General features: G+C 38.5%; 1 protein-coding gene across 5 annotated transcripts in view; it reads left to right on the plus strand.

Moving 5' to 3' along the window:
• Positions 1–22,795, plus strand: part of TNFRSF19 (TNF receptor superfamily member 19) — a 94,035-nt gene that overhangs the window by 45,323 nt on the left and 25,917 nt on the right. For all 5 annotated transcript variants that reach the window (XM_079138868.1, XM_079138867.1, XM_079138870.1 and 2 more), the window contains exon 5: positions 972–1,057. In XM_079138868.1, coding sequence (XP_078994994.1) covers positions 972–1,057 — 86 coding nt within the window. The remainder of the gene's footprint in view (positions 1–971; positions 1,058–22,795) is intronic.

Consider the following 22,795-nt stretch of genomic DNA (forward strand, 5'->3'; position numbering starts at 1 on the left):
TATTTTTATTTTTTCAAGACAGGGTCTCATTAAGTTGCTGAGGCTAGACTCGAAATTGCCATCCTTCTGCCTCCGTTTCCTAAATTGCTGGGATTATTTTATTTATAAAATCTTAAAATTATGAAGATTATGTTCTTTTAGGATGAATGTTCTTTGCCTGCTTTTTAATTGTAGTGTCACTTTTACCCTAATGATTATTAATTTTCCCTTACAGACTTAAGTTATAGATACTGCTATAATTAGGAGAATTTTCAGTTTTATTACCTGGTATCTATGTTCATGATGCTTTATTTTCGCCCTTCAGATGTCTTCAAGTTTTTATTTGAGGGAATGTAGCTTAGTGGTAAAGTGCCCCTGGATTCAATTCCCAATTCAAAAAATAATTAATTAAAAATTTCAAAAACTTAGAAAAAAGTTTTTATTTGATTTTATTTTACTTCATTTCCCTTATTTATCTCCTAGTCAAAGCTATCAGTCTCTTCCTCTCTGGCTCCTGGGTTTCTTATCATGACTAGAAAATCCCATGTCAAAACTGTGTGAATATTTCTCTACATTTTTTCCATTGCTTTTATGATTCGTGTGGCTTTTTGGTCCCTGCATTTCAAATGTTAAAAACCAGCACTTTACTTATAAAGTTTTGTAGTTCAAATTATAATAGAAATGCCAAAGAACACTGACTTCATACTTCCCCACTAGTACTCTAACCTCAATATAGAAAAAGAGTGGACTGAGAAGAATCTGTAATTTAATGGAATAGGTAATGATTAAGTGTCAGCTGCCTGCTCAGGAAGGCTCTCCAAGATGTGCCTCTTTAAGACTCTGTTAGATCAAAACCTTCGCATACCTTTTTTTTTTTTTTAACCATAGAACTGGTAATGGAGACTACTGAAAAGTATGATGTAAATCTTTTTGGCTGCAAATGTGAGCATATATGACAGTGCTAACAAGGATTATTTTTCTTTTTCTTCCAGATTTTATAGGAAGACTAAACTCGTTGGTTTTCAAGACATGGAGTGTGTGCCTTGTGGAGATCCCCCTCCTCCCTACGAACCACACTGTGAGTGAACACGGTCAAGCCAAGCAGCAGGGGCAATGGGCCTTTGGCAGAGTTTTTATTTCTTAAACCTTTCTTCAGTTGGCAAGTGCAGCAAAATCTACCTCTACGGTGGGGCTCATAGGGTGCACTCTTTTATCCCACTCGTAGCAGGACATAAAGCCTCTTTGTTGTGTGTCTCAGTCTGTAAACTGCTGTTGATTTGAATCTCAAAGTGAAATGCAGACATTTTGCTGCTGCTGTGCTCCATTCAATTCTTATCTTTCTTTTAGATACATAATGCAGGCAACTCCAATTAACTAGGTGGTCCAGACCCTAATGCTAAGTGTCTTTGTGTTGTGGCCCCATGCATTCCTGGGTTTTCCTTTCTTAGTCTCCAGACATGATCATGTGGTGGTGTCTGTCTTTCTAAAGACAGTCCTGTCTGTGAATCCCCTGCCCTCATTAGCATATGATTAGGTGGACTCTTAGTTCACTTCATTTATTCCTTCCTTTTTCTCACTTAACGAATAAGAAGAGACCACTTATTATATGCCAGGGATATAACCATTAATGAGACAATGGTACCTTTGCCTCTTCATAGTAACACAAATTAATCTTTTTGACTATATATTTTCCTTAGTTATAAAAGGTATTTGTTACAAGTTATCAACCACATTGATTTTTAATAGGAAGATAAGTACTGGTCACTCCTCTTAATTCTAAATCCGACCAATGAAAAACTGCAGGTGCTGGGACAGGGGAGCAGTCAGCAAGTGGGCTCCCCTGAGGGCCCAGGGCATGTTCCTCTGTGTCTGAGCAGGGCTTTGCAGTGCTAAGATTCACAGTAAACAAGAAACTGCTAAGACCAGGCAAGAGGATGGAGGAGCCCAAGTCATGGAAGTCTTTCTAGGGAAGACTGTTGTGTTACAATGCCTAATACATGGAGTCTGACCTCTTTCTTCTTTGTACAACAAAAGTTCCCTCCAAAGGAACTGAAAGTTATTAGATCATTGGATAAGGTCACTAGTACTATTTCTCTTTCCAAGAATACCATGTTCTTAATATCATGTTCTCTACCAGAATGTAGTACTCTCCATTCCTCATGTGAAGTGATAGAAAAGGGGAAAAAATGGGACACTCTGATTTTTATAGAAAATGTGTATTGTCATCATTTTATAATATGTAAACATAGAATGCCTGTTAGGTGTCAATCACAGTACAGGTGCTTTGCTTATTTGTTTGACTTACATTTTTCAATAAATTCTATCATCAACCCCAATTTATCAGTGAGAACATGAGTTCAGAGATGTTAATAGCTTTCCATTATTGGCTGGTACATGGCAGAGACAGTATTCCAACCCAAATATGCTTAATGCCAAATATTGGAGTCTTTCCACCAGGCTCTATATCTCTGTACAAAAACTCAAACTACATGACCTGTCCTACAGGTTGACTTTTCTGATGTTGTTTGTTGTAATGTTTGCCAGTTAACAAAAACTGTAAAAATCTGTTATATAAGGGATCCTGAGAGGTCTTCTTTATGCAGCTGCACAGTCCATAAAGGACATGTCCTCTTGCCAGGTAAAATCAGCAAGCTGGCCATGCCCAGGTCTCAGCTTCACCATGGTTTAATTATGAAGCAAGTTCATCCCAAAGCATCATGCAGACACTTAGAGAAGTAGTTAGTATTGCCCAACTTAGAGTTGGTTAGTATTAAGGTTTCCCCCCACCCTTTATGGTATTGGGTGTAAATAAAATATAATATAGTAAAGAGCTTGAAACTTTGGAACAGTTTGCCTTTGGGGGTCTGGCTAAGCTTAGACATCACAAATTAGCTTTTGAACATAGGTCACATGCATCTTTTCATGTATTATGAAGCCCTTAAGAAGGTATAATTTTGAAAAGAAAATTAATTAGTTTAACCTAGATAAGTAGATATTCTCCATGTGTGAAATTCTTTATAAAGAAAAGAAAAGCAAATCATTTGTCAAAGTAAAAAATACAATGTGCACAGCTAAGGACCTTTCAAGCCATAAAGCACCACAGTCTGGTGGTCTTTAGTAAATGGTAATGCTTATCTCTGGAAAAGAAAGCTCACTGCCTTTGGCTCTGTTTTTGGGAATGATTCCAGAATGCAAATAATCTCCTCAAAAGACATCTTGAAGTCTTTGGAGGAAATTGTGCAAGGCGCCTTATGTTTTCATTTCTTCTACTTTGGGCTTTTCAACTCATCCACAAAGGCTGCTTCTTAGTGATTTCCCCTGAGAAGTTCCTGTATCATTGAGACTCATGGCTGCAGGCAAGGGATGACTCTCATGCTTTCCCAAGGAATAGAGATTTTTTTTTTTTTTTTTTTTTTTTTTTTTTTTTTTTTTTTTCAGAATGCATGGGGTAGTGAAGAAGCTGGGCCTTCCTGGAACCCAGGAGTCCCCCTCACTGGAGTCCCAGATGGCCCTGGAGCCTGAGGGTCATAGCTTCCTTACAATAGGAGGTCCCGAGTTCTGTGTGGGGCCCTGCCATCAGTACAATCGCTTATGATCTTTAGTTCTTTCTCATGCTTCTAACACACCACTTTGCTCCATTCTTGCCTGTTCATGATTCTTGAGAACACAGTCTGATTGGTCTAGTTCAATACCACCATCTGGTGAAGCAGGACCTTTCTCTCTGACCTGTTGAAACAGGCATGCGCGGCATAATGTTTCACTCAGTGATGGACGCCACCATAGCATGGGTTCCATAGGATTATAATGGAGCTGAAAAATTCCTGTCGCCTCATATTTTTGCTGTACCTTTTCTATGTTTAGATACACAAATACTTAACCATTGTGTTCTGGTCATCTACAGTATTCAATGCAGTGACATGCTGCACGGTTGTAGGCCATAGCCATATAGCCCTGGTGTGTAGAAGGCTGTACCTCTCTCTACGCTTGTGTCAGTACACTCTGTTTTTCATGTAGTGACAGAATTGCCTAACAAGTTTTTTTTCTTTTTTGGTACCAGGGCTTGAACCTAGGGTCACTTAACCACTCAGCCACATCCCCAGCCCTTTTTTATATTTGATTTAGAGACAAGGTCTCACTGAGTTGTTTAGGGCCTCACTAAGTCGCTGAAGCTGGCTTTGAACTTGCTATTTTCCTGCTTGCCTCAGCCTCTGGAGCTGCTGGGATTATAGGCATGCGCCACTGCACCTGGCCCCTAATAAAGCATTTCTTAGAACATATCCCTGTCATTAAGCAATGCCTAACTGCGCTTGAGTGACTGCTGAATGCTAGCCACACGTGGGGAATAAGCAGACCCCTCCCTCTTTGTGGAGCTTACCGTCTAGTGGGGGAGTAGTCAGATACAGACTCTGAGTTAAACAGTATTCCCATACCCCACGTGCAGGTGCGAAATGTGACAGCAGTGGATCCCATGCCTGGCAGGATCCACGGTGTTCTAAGAACGGATATATAATGGTGTAGGCAGGGTAGGCATGGCTTTCCGAACAGTGACTTTTGAGTCATGATTGACAGAATCATCCTGAGGAGAACAAACAGAACAGGAGACTAAACAGAAGGACCAAAGAAAGAATGAAGCATACCCCGAAGCTTTGGATGCTGTGTGCATAAGTCAGTTGACAACTAGAAATGTCCTCTGGACTTGGCACTCTGGAGGTCTTTGATGTCATCAATAAGAGCCATGTAGTGAGTCATGGAATCAGAAGCAAGATCATGATGAAAGTAGAAGCTAACATCAGGGATGGAATGCAGTCAGCCACAGTAGAAGACCCATTCCAGATGTTTGCCTGTGAAGAAGCGACAGGGTGATGGGTGAAAGAAGCTGTATGGGTGATGCCAAGCTTTTTAATTACACAGTTTTGTGTCATTTAACAATGGGACTTGTTCTGAGAAATGAATCATTAGGCAATTCCGTCATTGTGTGGATTCTCATAGAATACCATAGAGTATTCTGTACTTACACAAACTCAGACCCTATGTTGTCAGTAGATGGTATGATCTTGTGAGACCACTGTCATACACAGTATGTCATTGACTAAAATGTTGTTATGCTGTACGACTGTCTTTCAGTTTTTAGGCAAGAGACATATCTGTATGTTTTTTAAGATTGAAAGGAAGGATCCATTTCTTTCTTGTGCTTTCTTTTGTGAGATAGAGGATTTCATATGAGATAATGAGAGTGTAACCAGGAAGATGGAGAAGGATCCAAGCACAGGGCGCAGGTTAGCCATCCCACCAACATGGGCTTCTTCATGCCATGGCAGGAGTATGCAGGGGTCTCTCTGTGAGGCAGGAGCCAAGGAACTCCCAGGCTGGAAGAGCACAGGTGTTGGAGTTTCTCAGTACAGAATGGGGAGGAGCCATTGGTTCAGGAAAATTGTGACTTTCTAAGTAGAGTGCCAAGAGCCCCACTGAAGGCAGTCGTCAAAGTGTGGCATTAGTTTGCTTCTCCTAGGACATTTCTAGGGGCGTGTGCTACAGGGTTGTCAAGCTACAAACAAATCTTTAAAGAGGATGGCCATCCAAGTGTTAATAATATAAATATAACTGTGGATGAATGCAAGTACATTTTCTTACATTTATGCAATATCTGAGACAAACTAACAATCGAAAATGCAAGGCTGTAAACTTCCCAAGTTTCTGTCACCTGATCCAAGGGGCCACTCTGGTTCCATACCTGTTTATGGCTGGTGTAATTTTGGGAAGTGATGTAACTCCCTTAGGAGTAGGTTTCTTCCCCTACTAAATGGAATGATACCTACCTGTTAAGGTAAGTGCTAAGTGAGATCATGTGACTGCCTTGAACCGTGTTTGGCACCACCAGGGTTTCCTATCTGTTGACTTCCTGGCTTGCTTCTCCGGGCTCTTAATGATTGCTTAGCTCTTCTCTTCTGTTGTTTGGGGAAGCTGCTATCTTGAGGAAGGAGCACGGGACTGTCCAGGACATATGGTATTCAACAGAGGCAGTGGTTCAAAGAAAAACAGTGCGACTGGCATTGTATGGGTACAACTCCACTCAACAGGAAATGGTATGTTGGGAAGTTGAGGAGAATTCAGTTGTCAGATAACAAATATGTTCTCTATAGCTCAAATGTGTAATTGAATGTCTAAAATCAGGGGTGATGGCAAGTTCCTGGAGTCCCAGTTACTCTGGAGGCCAGGGCATGAGGATTGCTTGAGCCCAGGAGCTTAGATCAGCCTGGGTAAAATGGTAAGACCCCATCTCAAAAAAAAAAAATAATAAAAGGCTGGGAGTGTAGCTCAGTGTTGCCCAGCATGCACAAGGCTCCTGGTCCAGCCCCTGGTACCACACAGACACACCACAGACACCTGTCTAAATACAAGTTTCTCTCTTTGTAGGTTATACCGGTGTTCCCCATAACATGATTTCAAAAACAAGAAAGAAGTTTCTGTCCCTCATGACTCTTGGTACTGACACAGTCTTAAGGAGTCCTAAAACATGCGATGTGAATCAGAGGTGGCAGAGTGGGGTAGAGCAACTTGGACCCGTTGCCAGAAAGTTTGGATTCATATCTTGGCTCTGTCTTATACTGATAGCATAAGTTCAGGCAGATTGTTTTCCCTCTTTGAACCTGTTTTTTCCCTAGAAAAGAGATGATACTGCTATGTCTACAAATTTGGGATAGAACTAAGTGAACTATCATCCAGTTACATAATACCAGCCACAGGGGCAGTTCAGTCTGTCTACATGCTGCCTTGTTCCTCAGTGAGCTCACCTGCCCTCCTTCGCCTGGGCCTGCCCCACCAGGTGTGCTGTTTGGAGGGTGGCTGGTTGGTATCCCCTCCTGCCAGGATCCCGTGATGCAGAGGCCTTGATGTTTTTCTTGCTGGTGCTTCACCTCTGCTGGTGGTTGAGCAGGGAACAATACTGAAAAGGGACCTCTACCGAGTGTGGTGTTTGGAAAGTGCTCGTGGTTAGACTGCCAAGCTGAGGACACCCACCTTCGGCTGGTCTCTTTCTCTATCCTGTTCCTGAGGCTCCAAGCCCCACCAGATGAGTAAACCCCTGCCCCTGAAATAATGATGGATTAGTGATGATAATCAGTGTGTCCACCCATAACTCCTTCATCAGGTCACTGATAGCATCAGTGGGTGACGATGACTGTGGGCAGGGAGCACAGGGTGATTATTGTGACATTACTGTCAATTGAAGATAAATAAAAGGCACACTCTATATAGAAATACTGACTGCAGGCTGTGCTCTTATTGAATCTTCTGATCCTAATAATGTGTGTCCATTTAGAACATTCTGGAGAAGTAGAGAAAAATACACATGAAATTTTAGAACTATATCCTGCCTTGGGACTGATAAGAAATGCAGATTTTGTGTGATTTCTTTCAGCACTGTTTACTTAATTTGGAACAAATACTGTGGTTGGAACAAATGGTTTTGAAAAAAATTCAAAGTGGTTTTCACCAGAGTACAACTTTATTTAAGTGTATTTAACCTAGATGTTTGCTTTGTTCTCAGGGGCTTTGTAAAACAAGCCACGTGATTCAGAAGAGATAGAGATCAGATAAATCACTGCATGGGAGAAAAAAGTAGGAGCTATGTTGACCTGTAACTGTTTAAGAATTTTACGTGGCTCAGTACTCAGAAAACAGTTCCTTGTACCATTAAGTAATAAATTACATTATTAAAAGATGAGTATTTTCCAAAGGAAATTTAAAGTGCCTTCTTAGGTAACAAATACAAGTAATTTCAAAGTGAACTTTTAAATGAACTTTCTAAAGAAATATTTGCTCATTAAAGATAACTCTTAAAGTTTAATAGATAAAAAAGGTGGGGAACCACAATATTTCCCTAAACAAAACATTCCCAGTGTTATAAAATACAGCAAAAAGAACAACAATAAAAAACAAAAATACAGCAATTTGAGTTTTCTCTTTCATAAACTAATTTTTAAAATACAAATGTAATAGAGTACCTGCACAGTACTTGTGAGGCTGTGGGTTCAATCCCTAGCATTAAAAAGTAATAATAATTATATATATATATATATATATATATATATATACATACACATATACATACACACACATATATGTGTATATATAATTAGGCTATATTTGCTATTTTTATCCTTTTCCAACTTCAGTTATAGTTTTTCATGTATTATTCATAAGCATTATTTTAAAGGCTTTATTGAGTAATGTGTCATAGAGGTATTTGGACTGAGTTGACTTTTAAGGCTGTCTCCAGTACACACATTGCTGTTCACCAGTGAGAGCAGGATGCAGGCAGGTGAGGTAGTCATTAGTGAGCTGACAGATGGATGCCCGCAAGTCTGTTGATGTCCAAAGACACTACTATTTTTAATCTCTTAACATGCAGTGCTCAGATATTTTGTAGTAAGAGTGCTGGCAAACACCTCTTTTAAAGAAAACAAAAACAAATTTAAGAGGAAATGAAGTGTGTGAGTCTTTTGAAATTAATACCAATATGAGTTTCAGGCTTTCTGTAGGAGAAAGGAGGGGCAGTAGAAGCATGGGAAGAGGAGAAGCAGTAAGTTCCTTTTGATGAATTCCAAGTTGACTTCAGCTTGTTCCTAAATATTTTATGTCCTAACCCTGAGGTTAAGAAACCAGTTCCTGGTTCCCTCCCAGCACCTAGTACTCATCATTCCTGGGGACTTAAAACACTTGCTGAATCTGATCAGAGAAAATTACCATATAATGGGATGCAGAAGAGGATACATAGGATCCAAAATCACTTTTTGGAAACAGCATATGATTTTTATTATGTGTAGGTATGGTTTTATTTTTGTTTCTGCAGCAGTTTTTCTGATGAGTTTGCTAATACTTAATGGCTTGATTTTCCAGAGCATTTACTGGAGTCTCTGCATTATGGGTCCACAAAGCCAAAGTGTGCTAATGAAGGGCTCAGTTTGCTGAGGGTTTTGAAGTAGTCTACAGTGCTCAGACCAAGGCTCCTGAATGTCCGGCCAGAGGTTTGCTGGCAGGGCTGCTGCTTGTACCTGGCTAGGGGGATTGCTTCAGAAAGGATGAGTGCTCCTGTCCATTTTAAACAAATATCTATCTACTGCAGTAGAGGAGGGGAGCTTCTTATAGAGAAGCCTAAAAAATATACCTCCTTCCTGCTAAACAGAATTTGTAGGATAGGGAAGATAAAACAATAAGATCAAAGGAAATTTAGCACAGACAAAAAAGCCCCTGGCTTGTGGAATACAGATTGGAAAGCCAGCCCTGCTCTCTGACGTTTGGAGCAGGGATTCCTTCCTGTACTCACCCATTCATTGGTTGCTTTAAATAGGATCGCTCTTTCTGCCTTTCCTTTCGTTTTTTGTAGTTCCTTGCTTTTGTGTTAGCATGTTTCTTTCTTGTTCTTTTTTGGTATTATTATGTGATTTCATTATTTTATTGAAAACAACTGGAAAGAAACCTAGCTGACAACATAAAAATCAACCAGTTCTACCTGTGAAGTCCCAGCACTTCAGTTCTCTGTTGAGAGAACATACTTTTTAAGCCCCTCCCTCGGCATCCATTTCTTTTTTTTTTTTTTTTTGCAAGCATTACTAAACCAAACCAAACCAGCCATGGTAGAGGGAATTGTAACAGAAGGAAGAACCTCCTGGAGGCAGAGAGATGGATGCAAGAGGAAATGAAAGGGCAGCCTGCAGTTCAAGGAGGGAGGAGTCAAAAACCCTCAAAAAGCAGCCACAAGGACCCAAAACACTCTGTAATTTTGTGACATTTAGTGTAGAACAAACAGACCTCCTCATCCTAATGACTGACCCCTGAGGTTTTCTCTCTAATGCCTCTCAGTATGATAATTATAGTTCTCATTCTTATTCTGGCCCCCAAAAAAGGGTGGAGAGAATGATCAAATTACATTTGTGGAAGCTTTTTTTTTTTTTTTTTTTCTTTCTCCCCTTTGTGGGGCTAGGAATCCTAGGCAAGTGATATACAACTGAGCTATCTGCCCCACCCAGCTAAACTCTTTTTAAGAAAGCCATTGCAATTCATTTCAGAATGATGTGCATTTTTTTAAGCTTATTTGATGATAATGGTCAACGATTGTTTTTTAAAATATGTCCAAAATTTGTTAAAGCACACTTCTCATTTTCTGAGATGTTGAAAACACTAACTGGGGAGTTTATACATCCTGTCCTCTTCAGAGAAAAAGTTCATCGTCAACATAATTGCTTTGTATGATTATTTGGCTATTTCCAACACATATCTTCTAAAAGTCTTTCCCAAACCCATTTCATTAAAGTTACAAAAAACAGAAAATTCTTTTAAAAGTTTCTTAAACTTATGTGCTCTGTATTCATTCTTTTCTCCCAGTATAAAACTGCCAAATATTTGTAAGCCATTAACTTTGTCTGTTATCAGTGGGGAAAAAAAGAGAAAAAAAGTTAAATACCGTGACTAATTTCGCAGCACCCCTTGAACCTGGAGCTGGTGCTGAGGGTCCCTGTTTGCCTGAGACTGTCTGGGAGGCCAAAAGGCTCAGGAGATCAGAAGACTTTGATCAGGTCCTCTGAGAATTGTCCCAGTTGCTTATTACCCAGTCTCCAATAAATCTAACTTCTCTGGCTTTTATCCTCAGTTTCTTTTAGGCATTTAAAGCCAGTGAGCTGGTTTAAATATTTACACGTGAAGAAACAGGTTGTGGTTTGTTTAAGGGTATCACTAAATTAAGTGAATTTTAGATTAAGTGAAGTTTATCTGAAAAAATATAAAGTCCAGCAGGCCTCTTTCACGAAGTTGTGGACAAATGGATCAGTGATTTGTGTGTGTGCCTAGTAAATGCTAAAAATAAATAAATGTGAGTTTAGGGAGAAAAGCAGTCTAACAGTTGATGCCAACTTTGCAATGGAAATATTCAAAAGTTTGCTCAGAGATCAGTCCTGGGGCATTTATTCTTGTGAGGTGGCATGTGCAGGAGAGAAATCTGTCCCCTGTGGGCTCACATGCTAGAGGGGACCAGGTTTTGTGGACTTAATCAATGACTAGGATCCCTGTGTCTGGCCACAAGGTCCCTAAGGAAGGGGGTAACTTGAGAAACATCATTCCAAGAAGGAAAAAGAGAAAGTACTAGGACAGTGTTAAATAGTAAATGCTTTTTGAATTAGGAAAGGTGCCAGGCACTTCATCCGCATTTCTCAGGCTGTCCCTGAAGTAATTCTCTTGGCATGTGTTTCCTTAAAGCCTTCACTTCACCCACAACAAAGGATCGTGTGGAGGAGGCCATGGGATACCTTCCCAACTCTGTCAAAACTCCCTCTTTAGGTGAACTTCAAGGGACTATTGTTATCTGAGTTTAAACAGTACAGCCAGACTGGGAATGTAGCTCAATGGTAAAGCACTTGCCTAGCATGTGTGAGGCCCTGGGTTCAATCCCAGCGCCTCCAAAATTTAAAAAAACACAGTCATCCTTTGGCAAGGATATAGGTTCCAGGATCACACCCCCAACTCTACAGGGTTCTAGAATTCACAGATGCTCAAGTCTCTTATATCAAATGATGTATTTGCATAGAGCCTATTTACTTCCTCCTGTATACTTTAAATCATCTCTAGCCGACTTATAATACCTAATACAACATAAATGCTATGTAAATAATTGTTATACTATATTGTTTGGGGAATAATGACAAGGAAAAATCTGCATGTGTTAAGTAAAGCTACATTATTTTTTCAAATGCTACAGTTTAAAAATTAAGCCAGGCATGGTGTCAGAGGCCTGTAATCCTAGCACCTTGGGAGCCTGAGGCAGGAAAATCACAAGTTCAAAGCCAGCCTCAGCAACTTAGTGAGCCCCTAAGCAACTCAGAAAGACACTGTCTTTAAATAAAAAATTGCTGAGAATATGGCTCAGTGGTTAAGCACCTCTGGGTTCAATCCCTAGTATCAAAATAAATAAATAAAAATTAAGAAAAAAATTTGAAACTATAAATGAAATGTAAATAAGTCATCCTACTTGACAAACAAAAGCAAAAATAATTCAAAGGTTAAAAAGTTATTAGAAAATAAAAAATAGAACTTGAAGTTGAATTTTAGATAAGAATTTGTTTTTTAAAAGATAATATCCTATTTTTAGACTTTAAAACGTTATGTTAACTGCTTCATTTCTTTTGACCATCTTGGAGAAGATATTTTGCATTTGCATAAGTGTTTTATCTATATTATGATTCATAGAGACATTTTCTTAATTAAATATTCAACAAACATCTTTTGTTGGTACACAATTGTAATTTTAAAAGGAAGGAAGTGATTTTTTTTAACTTTTTCAACGTAAGTTTTCTAAAACCTAACTTCCATATGAGAAGATGCACCTATTTTAAGTGAGTTTTGACAATGTGTACACATTTCACTAATGATTGCCCCTACACCTGACGATACAGGATATTTCTGTCACCCCTGTAAGGAAAGTGATTCCTTTTAAGCATTGACTTTCCTGGAGTGGCCTCAGATGAGTTCTCTCTATGAACTGTCTTCAGGATGTTGTTTAGGCATCTTTTTATTCTAGTGTTATTTTAAAATTCATGCATGTATGATCATGTTCTAATCATGTCTCATTTTCCATCAAGAGACCTAAAGGTTATGGTATAAAATTTTGTCTTTATATGATTTTCTACAAAATCTTCAATATTGAACTTTTAAAAATGTCATTGAAAATTAATAATTCCCAAAGCACTTGCTAGAAGTCTTGCTTTCCTTAAAATGAGAAAAAAAAAAATGCTTTTAAAATTCTTAGTATTAGACTGTCAACTCAGGAAGTATGTCAAGGAGTACCTTTTGAATGCAGGAAGGCAAAGTGCTTCATAAAGACATCTCCCCTGTGTTGGGAGGCTCGACTTCCTTCTTCTTCAGTGACAATATCCCCAGCACAGGTGCAGGTAGTAGGGACCCCAGGTGAAAACCACACACTAAATTTCTTGTCCTCAGGAGTTGAAATACCAATGATCCAGAGAGGAGGTGTGATTTACAATAGGTATTGAAGAAAGGCCTACAGGTGGTTTTTGGTCAGGGCCTGAAGGAGGAGCAGGGGCAACAGCCCCCTCAACAGAGGCTGGAGCCCAATGTGTGTAGGGGAAGGAGTGGGTGGTAGATCAGCTAGACCATCCAAGAGGCTCCTATGAGCTGGGAAATGTTCACTACAGGAATGGCTGCCATTGAAAATAGGCTTCCAGGGATTGAGTGAGGAAGCAGAAACTTAATATTCTAGTTAAATAGAATATTTTTAGCAGATATGATGAATGTATGCACTTTGAGGAACAGGTTTTCCACTCCTTTTTCAAGAGTCAATTATTAGTTTAATTAATTTAATCATTGCAATTTATTTAATTTAGCTTAAACATATTCCACTTGATTGATTTAACTGTGTCCACTTGATTGATTTAACTGTGTCCACTTGATTGATTTAACTGTGTCATTTTTGAATGACATATTGGTTATTTAGTTGGCTTTCCATCTCTAGAGTCCACATTTGCAGATTCAACAAACCAAGAAAATATTTGAAGAAGAAATATGTCTGCATCAAACGTGCAAATCTTTTTTTCTTGTCATCATTCCCTAAATAATACTGTATACAACTATTTACATTGTATTAGGTAATATGAGTTATCTAGAAATGATTTTAGTATACAAGAGTGCAGGTTATATGTGTAAACTTAGCCATCCTTATATAAATAAGGGACTTGAGCATTCTTAGACTTTGGAAACCAAAGGATGGAGGGGGGCGGATATCTGAGGTCTGATCTCCCCAAAATATCAAGGGACAATTATGTTTTGGGGGCTCCCTGTGATGTCAGTGAAAATCATGCAATAGCATTTCGTTGATTATTTTTTCTAAACCAAGGTAAAAAAACACGTTTGGAAGAGGTTAACAAGATTTTACATCATACCTTAAGATTTTACATCATCATAAATATTATCTATTATTTTAGACCCCAGGGACACAGATAAAGGTCTGAAACTAAAATCAGGGGTATTCTCTCTAATCTCTAACACTATTTGGAACTGAAATTGGTAGTTTTGCTTAATGACAGCATTTGATCATCTCAAGATTAATGCAAACTGGTGTGTATTTGATGTCTTTCTTAGATTGGCTCATTTACTCTTCACTGTGAAGAAAGTTCGATTTTGAGTCCTGGTCCTAACACTTAACTTTCAGACAAACAACTTAATTTTTGTGTCTCTCTTTCTTCATGTACCAGAAGATTCTAATAATTTTAAGAGGCAACAAAACATGAATTGAATTCCTTAATCATTTCATGTTCCAAATCTTGAGAAAAGTGTAGTCTGTCTGGCCTAACCCAGAGTCTTTTGCTCTTTCCTTTAAGTTCTATCAATTGTAAAATTGTAAATCAATAAGCAGAAACAATTCTGCTGGAATTAGAGGTAGCTGCAAACACTGTCTAGTCTAGATTTCTCTTTTCACAAACTAGACCAAATCAGTCAGGTTAAATTGTGCACATATACACAGTTTTTCTTAGTTGGAAGTTAATGGGTGGAAATAATTTGAGTTTCATCATCTGAGAATAATTTCACAGGAGATTACTTCTTTAAATACTGCAGTGAAATTATCCACTTTACTAATGACAGAGAACCTGAGGATTACAGGATGAAGGGTCCTTAGGCTACAGCATGCCCATCTCAGCATGGCCTTCTCCACAGATGAGATAAAATGGACAAGGCCATAGTTTCATAGGGATGTGGAGTCAGAGTTCCAAATGGAGTCTGGCACTCAAAGAGTTAAGGAGCTTTCGTGCTCTAAACGGGGAGGGCAGAGACCCAACAAGTGTCTTTGTTCCAATTCCCAAATGGCAATCCTGTCTTAGTCCCAATTGAAGCACAACTATTTTTGAGCTTGCTAGCCCTCAGCACAGATGTTCAAGGCCATAATAATGTGTTTCTTTTATGGTGTCTTTTCTGTTTCTTGGTGTAGAAGTTTAAAAGCTTCATTGTTTCATCAAATAAACACTATAAGACCGTATAGGTCAGTGGGATAATAAAAAGAAGAAAAACATCCTTGAAAGCAGGAAAATTTCTTTTAACTTTATTGTATTTGCACAGAAAGATGTAGATAATCTGCTGCCATTTTGTGGCTTATAATTTTTTCAGTGTTAATTATGGCATTTATGGTAATTAAAGTACAAAACAGTTATACTTAGAATCCTCCAAGTGCCAAAGAGGAATCTCAAGTAATGAGCTCGCTCCTGGCATAACAGTCTTTCTTTGAACAGGGCATGGTGGTAAATGTTTTCAATCAATCATGTAGTCAGAACTGTGGGCGATGATGGCCTATCGTTCACCTCCCTGCCTGGCCAGCCATTCTCCTGTGGTAACTGCTTTTCCTGTCTTTCCTTTTTTCTTCTTTTCTTACCTCAAAGACATGCATGATAATATTTGGTCTATATAATCCCAGTGGGAAACAGATCTCTAGGCTAAATGATCTGGAAGCAAGATTGAGAATTGTAGGGACTAAATTTTATGAAGTTATTTACTAGGTCTGAATTACTATGACCTTCAACCTTCCAGCAGCCAGGTCCCTACTTTAGATTTTCTCCTTTGTGATAATGCACCTCTGTTTCATGATTAAACTTCAGGATGCCGTCACTCTTGCTGCCTCCTAACTTCCTGAGTGTTGCCAGTCTGCATCCTCCATGTCCCCCCATGCATCCACCAAGGACCTCCCAATCTCAGCCTTTTTCTTTTTTGCAGTGCTAGGGATTGAACCCAGGGCTATGTGCACACTAGGCAAGTGCTCTGCCACTGATCTACACTCTCAGCCCTTCCTTCTGACCTCTTGGCCCCATACCTCCTGTCACACGTGCCACATCCTGTCCCTGTGCTGCTGAGGATCCCTTCATGCTATTTTCCTTTAGTTTTATTGAAGCATCATGATAGCATTTCTGCTAGTATTAGATAATGTACACATCTCAAAGAGTGGAAAACTATATTTTTATCTTGTCCATCTATAATTTGCTTTTGTCCTGTAGAAAAGAAATAGAACTGTTCAGCTCAATCCCTTATAAGGGACTTTTCATTGTCTGGATAGAAACATTCACATTTTATACTAATAAATCCAAAGTCAAGTTTAAAGAAAGTTTAAACATCTTTACCACTTACTGTTGATAAAGCTAACAGTGACTCAGTAACTAGTCAGTCAGTTTCAGCTGCTCTTGAGGGATGACAGGTGTTGCTGGGATACTTGTGCAGGTCACACTCCTTCTGTTCTACCAGGTGCCACCCCTTTGCCCCTGGTGTCTCCCACCTGTGGGGAGTGAACCATGAAGGATGACTACTCAGAATCCCTGCTTTCTGCTTATTTCTTAGATAGCTTCCTAGCCAATAAAGTCTGGTTGAGCCAAACAGGCTTCTGTGGCCAGTCTGGCAAGCAGGGAAGTGGTCTGTGTTCCCTGAGCTGGCAGGACACAGGTCAGGTAGAAAGCCATGCAATTGAAAGAGGAGAAGATAAACAAAAACCAAGGCAACTGTGGGAGGAAGGAGAGGAGAAACAACCTCCAGGGGATTAGAAAAACAATTTCTAAAGCATGATATACTACTGGGTTTAAAGTATATGCAAAAATCGTTATTCTTCCAGAAATTGAAATATAAAGAGCTTATTATTGGAGTCAAAATGAATGATGATACTGTGGTTTTCAGCTTAGAACAACAGCCAAAAAAAAAAAAAAAACAACCATATTGGCACAAGCATAGTGATTTCTGCTTAGGTTGTTAAGTACCATCAATTTACTTCATAGACCTACGTGATGTTTTCATTTGACTAACACACTGGATACTGAAGAATGGAGCAGTGAGGCGAGTTCTGTGAGGTACTATCTAAAAAGAAGGGGTTGGCTGCCCAAGGGACTGTTTAAAACATGTGGCGTCTGTTTATGTAGTTGGAGGAGTTTTGATGGAAAGGATGATCTCCATTAGACAAGGAAACAAGCCCACACCAAGTAGAGACCTGGACACTGGCTCATTTTTTAAAACAGTATTAGTAACCAAGTCAGTTAGTAATACAAGTCAGAAAACATAGCCAATTAATTTCATCAGAATAATTAGAAATCCTAATTTCTACTTAACTTCATACTGCCGGCATATTGACAAATAAATGCTACCACCAACTTCCTTGACTACTAAGTGTATCCAGCTTTGAGTGAGAGTGATTCCCTCCAGGTAAAAATTAAAAGGTAAAGGCAGGGAGAGAAGATAGAGTCGGATAGAATATCACCAACATTGGATGTAATTTCCGTGGTCAGTTTATGTCTGGGGTTAGAAATGCTGCGGTGAGCCAGGTGGTCTTCTGGTCTTCCTTCTCCCGGTCATCCTCTTCCTCTCAAGTGCAAGAATTTCTCTCCTGTTGGTCATCAGGAATGTCAAAGATGTTCATCTGAATGTCACTAATCCCCTCTTGTGACTGCACTAAGTCCTACTGACTTGTCCTCAAAGAGAATTGTCACATGCTCTTGGAACTCCTCTTTTCTACTGCCATCGTTTTCAGTAAGGGGAGACTGAATATTGACTGTAGACCTGGACAAATATACGTACCTAAGAAAATGTAGATTTCTTCTCTCTCCCTTTCAGGCTCATTTCTATCAATCTCTTTAACTTCCATGCCCCCTTTTTCATGTGATTTAAATATGCAGTGCTATTTTTGCTTAACATTTGTTTTTGTTCCTGTCCTTTATAATTAAGTCTAAACCATTAAAAAAATTATAACAAATCTAATTGTTATGATCTTAATTGGCTTTATTTGCTATTCTAGAATCTGGCAGCAGTCACCACCAAAAATGCGTCAGATGGCTTCACCCAACCACATGGACAGGTTATATTTATAGCCACAGAAAAGGAAGTAAGGTCCAGAAAATAGAAGAGGTTATAGCTCCTGCCTGTCTTATTTGTATGTAGTGTTGGCCTCTTGTGGTAGACTGAGACTAACCTATTATAAGAATGTCACAGTCTTCTACATATCAAGCTAGGGAGCAGTTCACTATGTACAGGGAAACTTTTAGGCCATACTTAAGATATGTACATGGGTAGCTTTAGACCAGACCTAACAAAGCCATGGTCTTAGTACTCAAGCAGCTAGGGAGGAAAGAATCAGTCTGTCTAAATCCTTAGACCAACAATACTTAATAAAAACCTTTGGAATAGATTTTGAAATTGCCACAGAAGTTCTACTAAGTCATAATACTGTCAGTGTGCACCTCATGTGTGCGGATACAGTACTCTGAAGGTGCATATCAGGAGAAGTATGCACAGATCTGACAGATGGTCTTCCACTCCCCTGGAGTGAGAATCTTAACCATAAACATTCCTTTAAGGATTTTTCAGGTTTGCCTCGGCACAGCATTGTCAGAGCTATCTCAGTAACTGATAAATATTTTTAAATTCTCTTACTTGCCTAGCAAAGATGTTTTTCTAAAGGATTTCTCAGTACTGTCTTTACCATTTTATTCACAATATTCTTTGAGGATTAATTATTTTGTGTTTGCCAACTATTGCTTAATGTTACCAATTAAGAGATCATTTTGGTAATGCCCTTTGAGATTTTTAGGTAAAAGTAGTAGTATCTAAGTCTTTTGTTAAAAAAAAAAAAAAGTTTAAATTTCAAGAGAGAACTATTTGGGTTTGTTTTTAATCATTAACTTTGCCATGCTTTAGGGACGTGAGGACACGTGCAGGAACAATCTGTTGTAAGTAATTGATTCCATCAATTTGCTCAGTCACCCACCTACTATCTATATAGATGGCTTCAGTTAAGAGACAATCCAGATCCTGACATAACATAACATCTGATTCCAAATAATAATAGGAGATGCATGGCCTGCTCTTCAGAAGTTTTACTGTGTGCCAGGTGCCATGCATTTACATTCTCACAAAAATCCTATTAAGATAGGTACTGTCACTTCTGGTTTTACCAATAAGGAACTGAGGCAAGAGGTTGTCATTTGCTGGTGGTTACAGCTAGTGAATGGCAAACCCAGGATTTGAACCCCGATTGTTGACTGCAAAACTCTTGACCATTAGAGTGTGCAGCACCTCCTGGTAAGTTTTAAAGCCAGGAGGAGAGAGAAGGGAAAGGACTGATGGCCTGCTCACCCATAAGCAGCCCACGTGGAGGTAGGCTCCCATCTAAAGCCTGCTTGTTATTTTTTTATTGCTGTATAATAATTATGCATATTTGTGAGATACTGTGCAGTGTTTTGATTCACATAGACTTTGGGCCATCTAAAGCCTTTCAAAATTTCATCTGTGATCCCTCAAAAACAAAGTGTTTAAATGGATCAATGAAGCACCGCTTCCAGGATCTGCCTCCACCAAAGTCCTCACAAAAGCATCAAGTCAGTTCTTCAGAGTGTGTGTTTGCTAGTTTCTCACTTAATAAAATCAGGCTCATGCACATACAGCTCTAATATGTGAAATGTTTATTACACTGAATCTGCTATTTCATTCTGTTATTATGTTGATTAATTTATCTAGGCTATCATTACTCTCATTTTCTGCTTCATCACTAGGTCTAATTAAAAGCAACAGTTCTTTGTATTGCATTCTTATGTTCACTCTTTGGTTTGGAGTAATGTTCTGTCTGCACCAAACTATGAGCAATCAATTACATACCTTATTTTTCTCTCTGAAAGGTGATCTAAAGCCACTGCCTTTAGTTAAGATTTTTCAAGAGCAGAGATAAAGCAGCAGCTAAGAACTGATGGAGTAAGAAGTTGTTATTTAAAGAAGTTTCTACTTTTCTAATAACATATCTCTTTTGTTAAAAGAAAATCAGCAACATATTTTGATGAAAGCTTTCCAGAATACAATGGATGGCTTTGATTCACATAATTGCAAGATTTGGACCTTTCCTTCTATAATTCAAAAGTTAAAAATGTGATAATGGAAACCATCTTAGAACATTGGCTATCTTTTTAAATGTCTTGTGGTAGAAGTAATGTTTTATTAATAATCTAAAGGAAACTATTTTTAAATGACTCATAAGAATTCGAGAATAAATGTAAATCATTAAGCGTTTTAAACTTAAGAACAAATATAAGTACCCCTTCCCCCCTGCCATTTTAAGAAAAACATTTTGTATTTTGTCATGGTTTCACTTCAACATTCAGGGTAACTGATAGATGGTGATAAAACAGTGATAAAACAAATGGATATATTGGGATTAATGGAAAGAGAGAAGCCCAAAGATCCTCCTCAGAGCATCTGAGGGCTGTGTTCTCCTCTGTAAAGTTCTGAATAACCACCTACCGTATATTATTATTAGCTACAGTTTCCCTACTATGCAATAGAATACCAGAACTTATTCCTCCTAACTAAACATTGTACCCATGGATGGTCTCCCCTCTCCCTTTCCACCCCTCCCTCTGGTAACCACCATTCAGCTCTCAGCTTCTATGAGATCAACGTTTTTAGATTCTACATAAAAGATCATGCAGTGTTTCCTTCCTGTGCCTGGCTTATTTCACTTTCCATATTGTCTTCCAAGGTTCATCCATGTTTTCACAGATGACAGGATTTACTTATCTTTAAGTGAAGAGTATTCCATTGTACATGTAATTCCACATTTCTTTACCCATTCAGCTTTTAATGGACACTTAGGATGATTCCATATGGTGGCTATTTGTCAATAATGCTGCAGTGAACATGGGAACACAGGTGTCTTTTTCACACACTGACTTCATTTCCTTTGGGTGAATAAATACCTACTAGTGAAATGTCTGGGTCATGTGGTAATTCTATTTTTAGTTTATAAAATACCTAGAAGAGATTATTTTGAATGTTCTTACTACAAAAAAATGATTAATGTTTGAGGTGATTAATGTGCTAATTAATTTCATCATTATGCAATATATATGTATCAAAACATCAACTTGGACCCCATAAACCTGTACACTAATTTTTGTCAATTAAAGATAAAATAAGTTGTACATATACATCATGGAATACTATTTAGCCATCAGAAGAATGAAATCCTGTCATTTATGGCAACCTGGATGGAACTGGAGAGCATTATAAAGTGCAGTAAGCCAAGGACAGAAAGACAAGTATCACACAATCTCACTCACATATAGAATCTCAACATGTTGTTCTCCTATGAGTTGAATAGAGGGTGGCTACCAGAGGATCGGGAGGATGAAGGGAGGGGTGAGGAGAGGCTGTTCAAGGGTGCAGTGCTACAGTTAGATAAGAGCAAGAAGTTCCGTTGTGCTACTGCACAGAAGATAGGATGACCACAGATAACAATAATTTACTAAGTACATTTCAAAAAGCTGCAAGAACAGATTTTGAAAGTTTTCACCATAAAGAAATGATAAATGTTTGAGGAGATATATGTTTAACCTGAATTAAACTTTATACAAGGTATACAAATAGCAAACATTGCATGGTACCCCATTAATAAGGACAATTTTTATGTTTTTATCTACAAGCTTAAAAATAAATAAATAATAAAATTAATTAAAATAACCCATATCCCATAATGCTGTAGTCGAGAGCAGGTCAATGCCATTGCAACATAGGATGGATTCCTTTTGTTCCAGGAATATCCTGGCAACTTTTATCTTTCACTATACTTACTCAGGTACTCTGCTCTTAGATACAACTTAAACACAGTGATCCAAGTGGGAAATAAAGATACGGAACAGTACTTCTTAGGGGTGGGTTCTGCTCATAATAAGAGCATACTGATGAATCATCAGAATTAGTATTATAACAAAGACAGCTTGGGGCACTGTGGGGTTCTGCCTTGATTCACTTGCACTTTAAAGCATGAAAGGGCTGGTAATTAGGGCAGTGCCTACCCAGAGAACTTAAAAGGAGTATCAAGCTCAGTTCTGTATCTATAAACAAATGCTACAGCATTGCTCAACACCACTTGCAGCTTCCATAGCTACACTGTTTTTGATGTGCTCCCAGTTCAAAAACCAAAAATCAATAAAAACAGTATCTGATGCTGAGTTGGAAACTCAGCCACAAGTCAAAGGCTGTGGTCTGACATGATGTGCTTTACCTGTACTTCACGCACACACTAGCTGCCCTAGGTACAGATGTTAGAAGATGGACTGGTCTGGTATCACCAGTCCCAGATGCTGGCAAGAAGAGAAATCAAGCAAAAAAAAGAAGTATGCATTTGGGAGAAGCTTCAAAAGGGACCAAAGAATAATTCTTAAGAAAAAGATGCAAATTCTTGTATAATTCATTCATAAAGTGATGCTTTCTTTTTAAATAATCTTGCTTATGTAAAGGATCATAATTACTATGTATTATAAATTTTCACTGAACTTTGCTTCTTTTCTCTTATTTTGTGGCATTCTATTTCCAAATCACATTTTGGTTTCATTTTAGTCCAGGTTCATACAATCATCAATTTATTTCCCAACTGACAAAGTCAGTAATTTTTCTAAAATCACAAGCTATCAGACTGTTCTTCAGAATGTTGAAATTTTCTTTCTGTAGTTAATTTTCAAAATAAAATATCCTAATGTAGCCCCGTTATTTAAGAATCAGAAAGAATTCACCCAGTTAAGCTTCACCTTACTTCTCTCTGGAAATGTGTTCTTCAGGTGTCCTTAACAATGCACCTACTTATTCTCTCTTTATCTCAGGTACTAGATCCTCTTCTGATTTCCTAATTTTACTACATACCTGGTTCTGCCCTGGATTTTCTTCTTTACCTTTACTATACATTTTGATGTTTTATCAAACCCCTAGCTATGGGTGTTACTTGCTTTTGCATTTATAGTTTTCAGATTTA

This window comes from Sciurus vulgaris (genome assembly GCF_902686455.1).
Source record: "Sciurus vulgaris genome assembly, chromosome: 4".
Taxonomy (NCBI): Eukaryota; Metazoa; Chordata; class Mammalia; order Rodentia; family Sciuridae; genus Sciurus; species Sciurus vulgaris.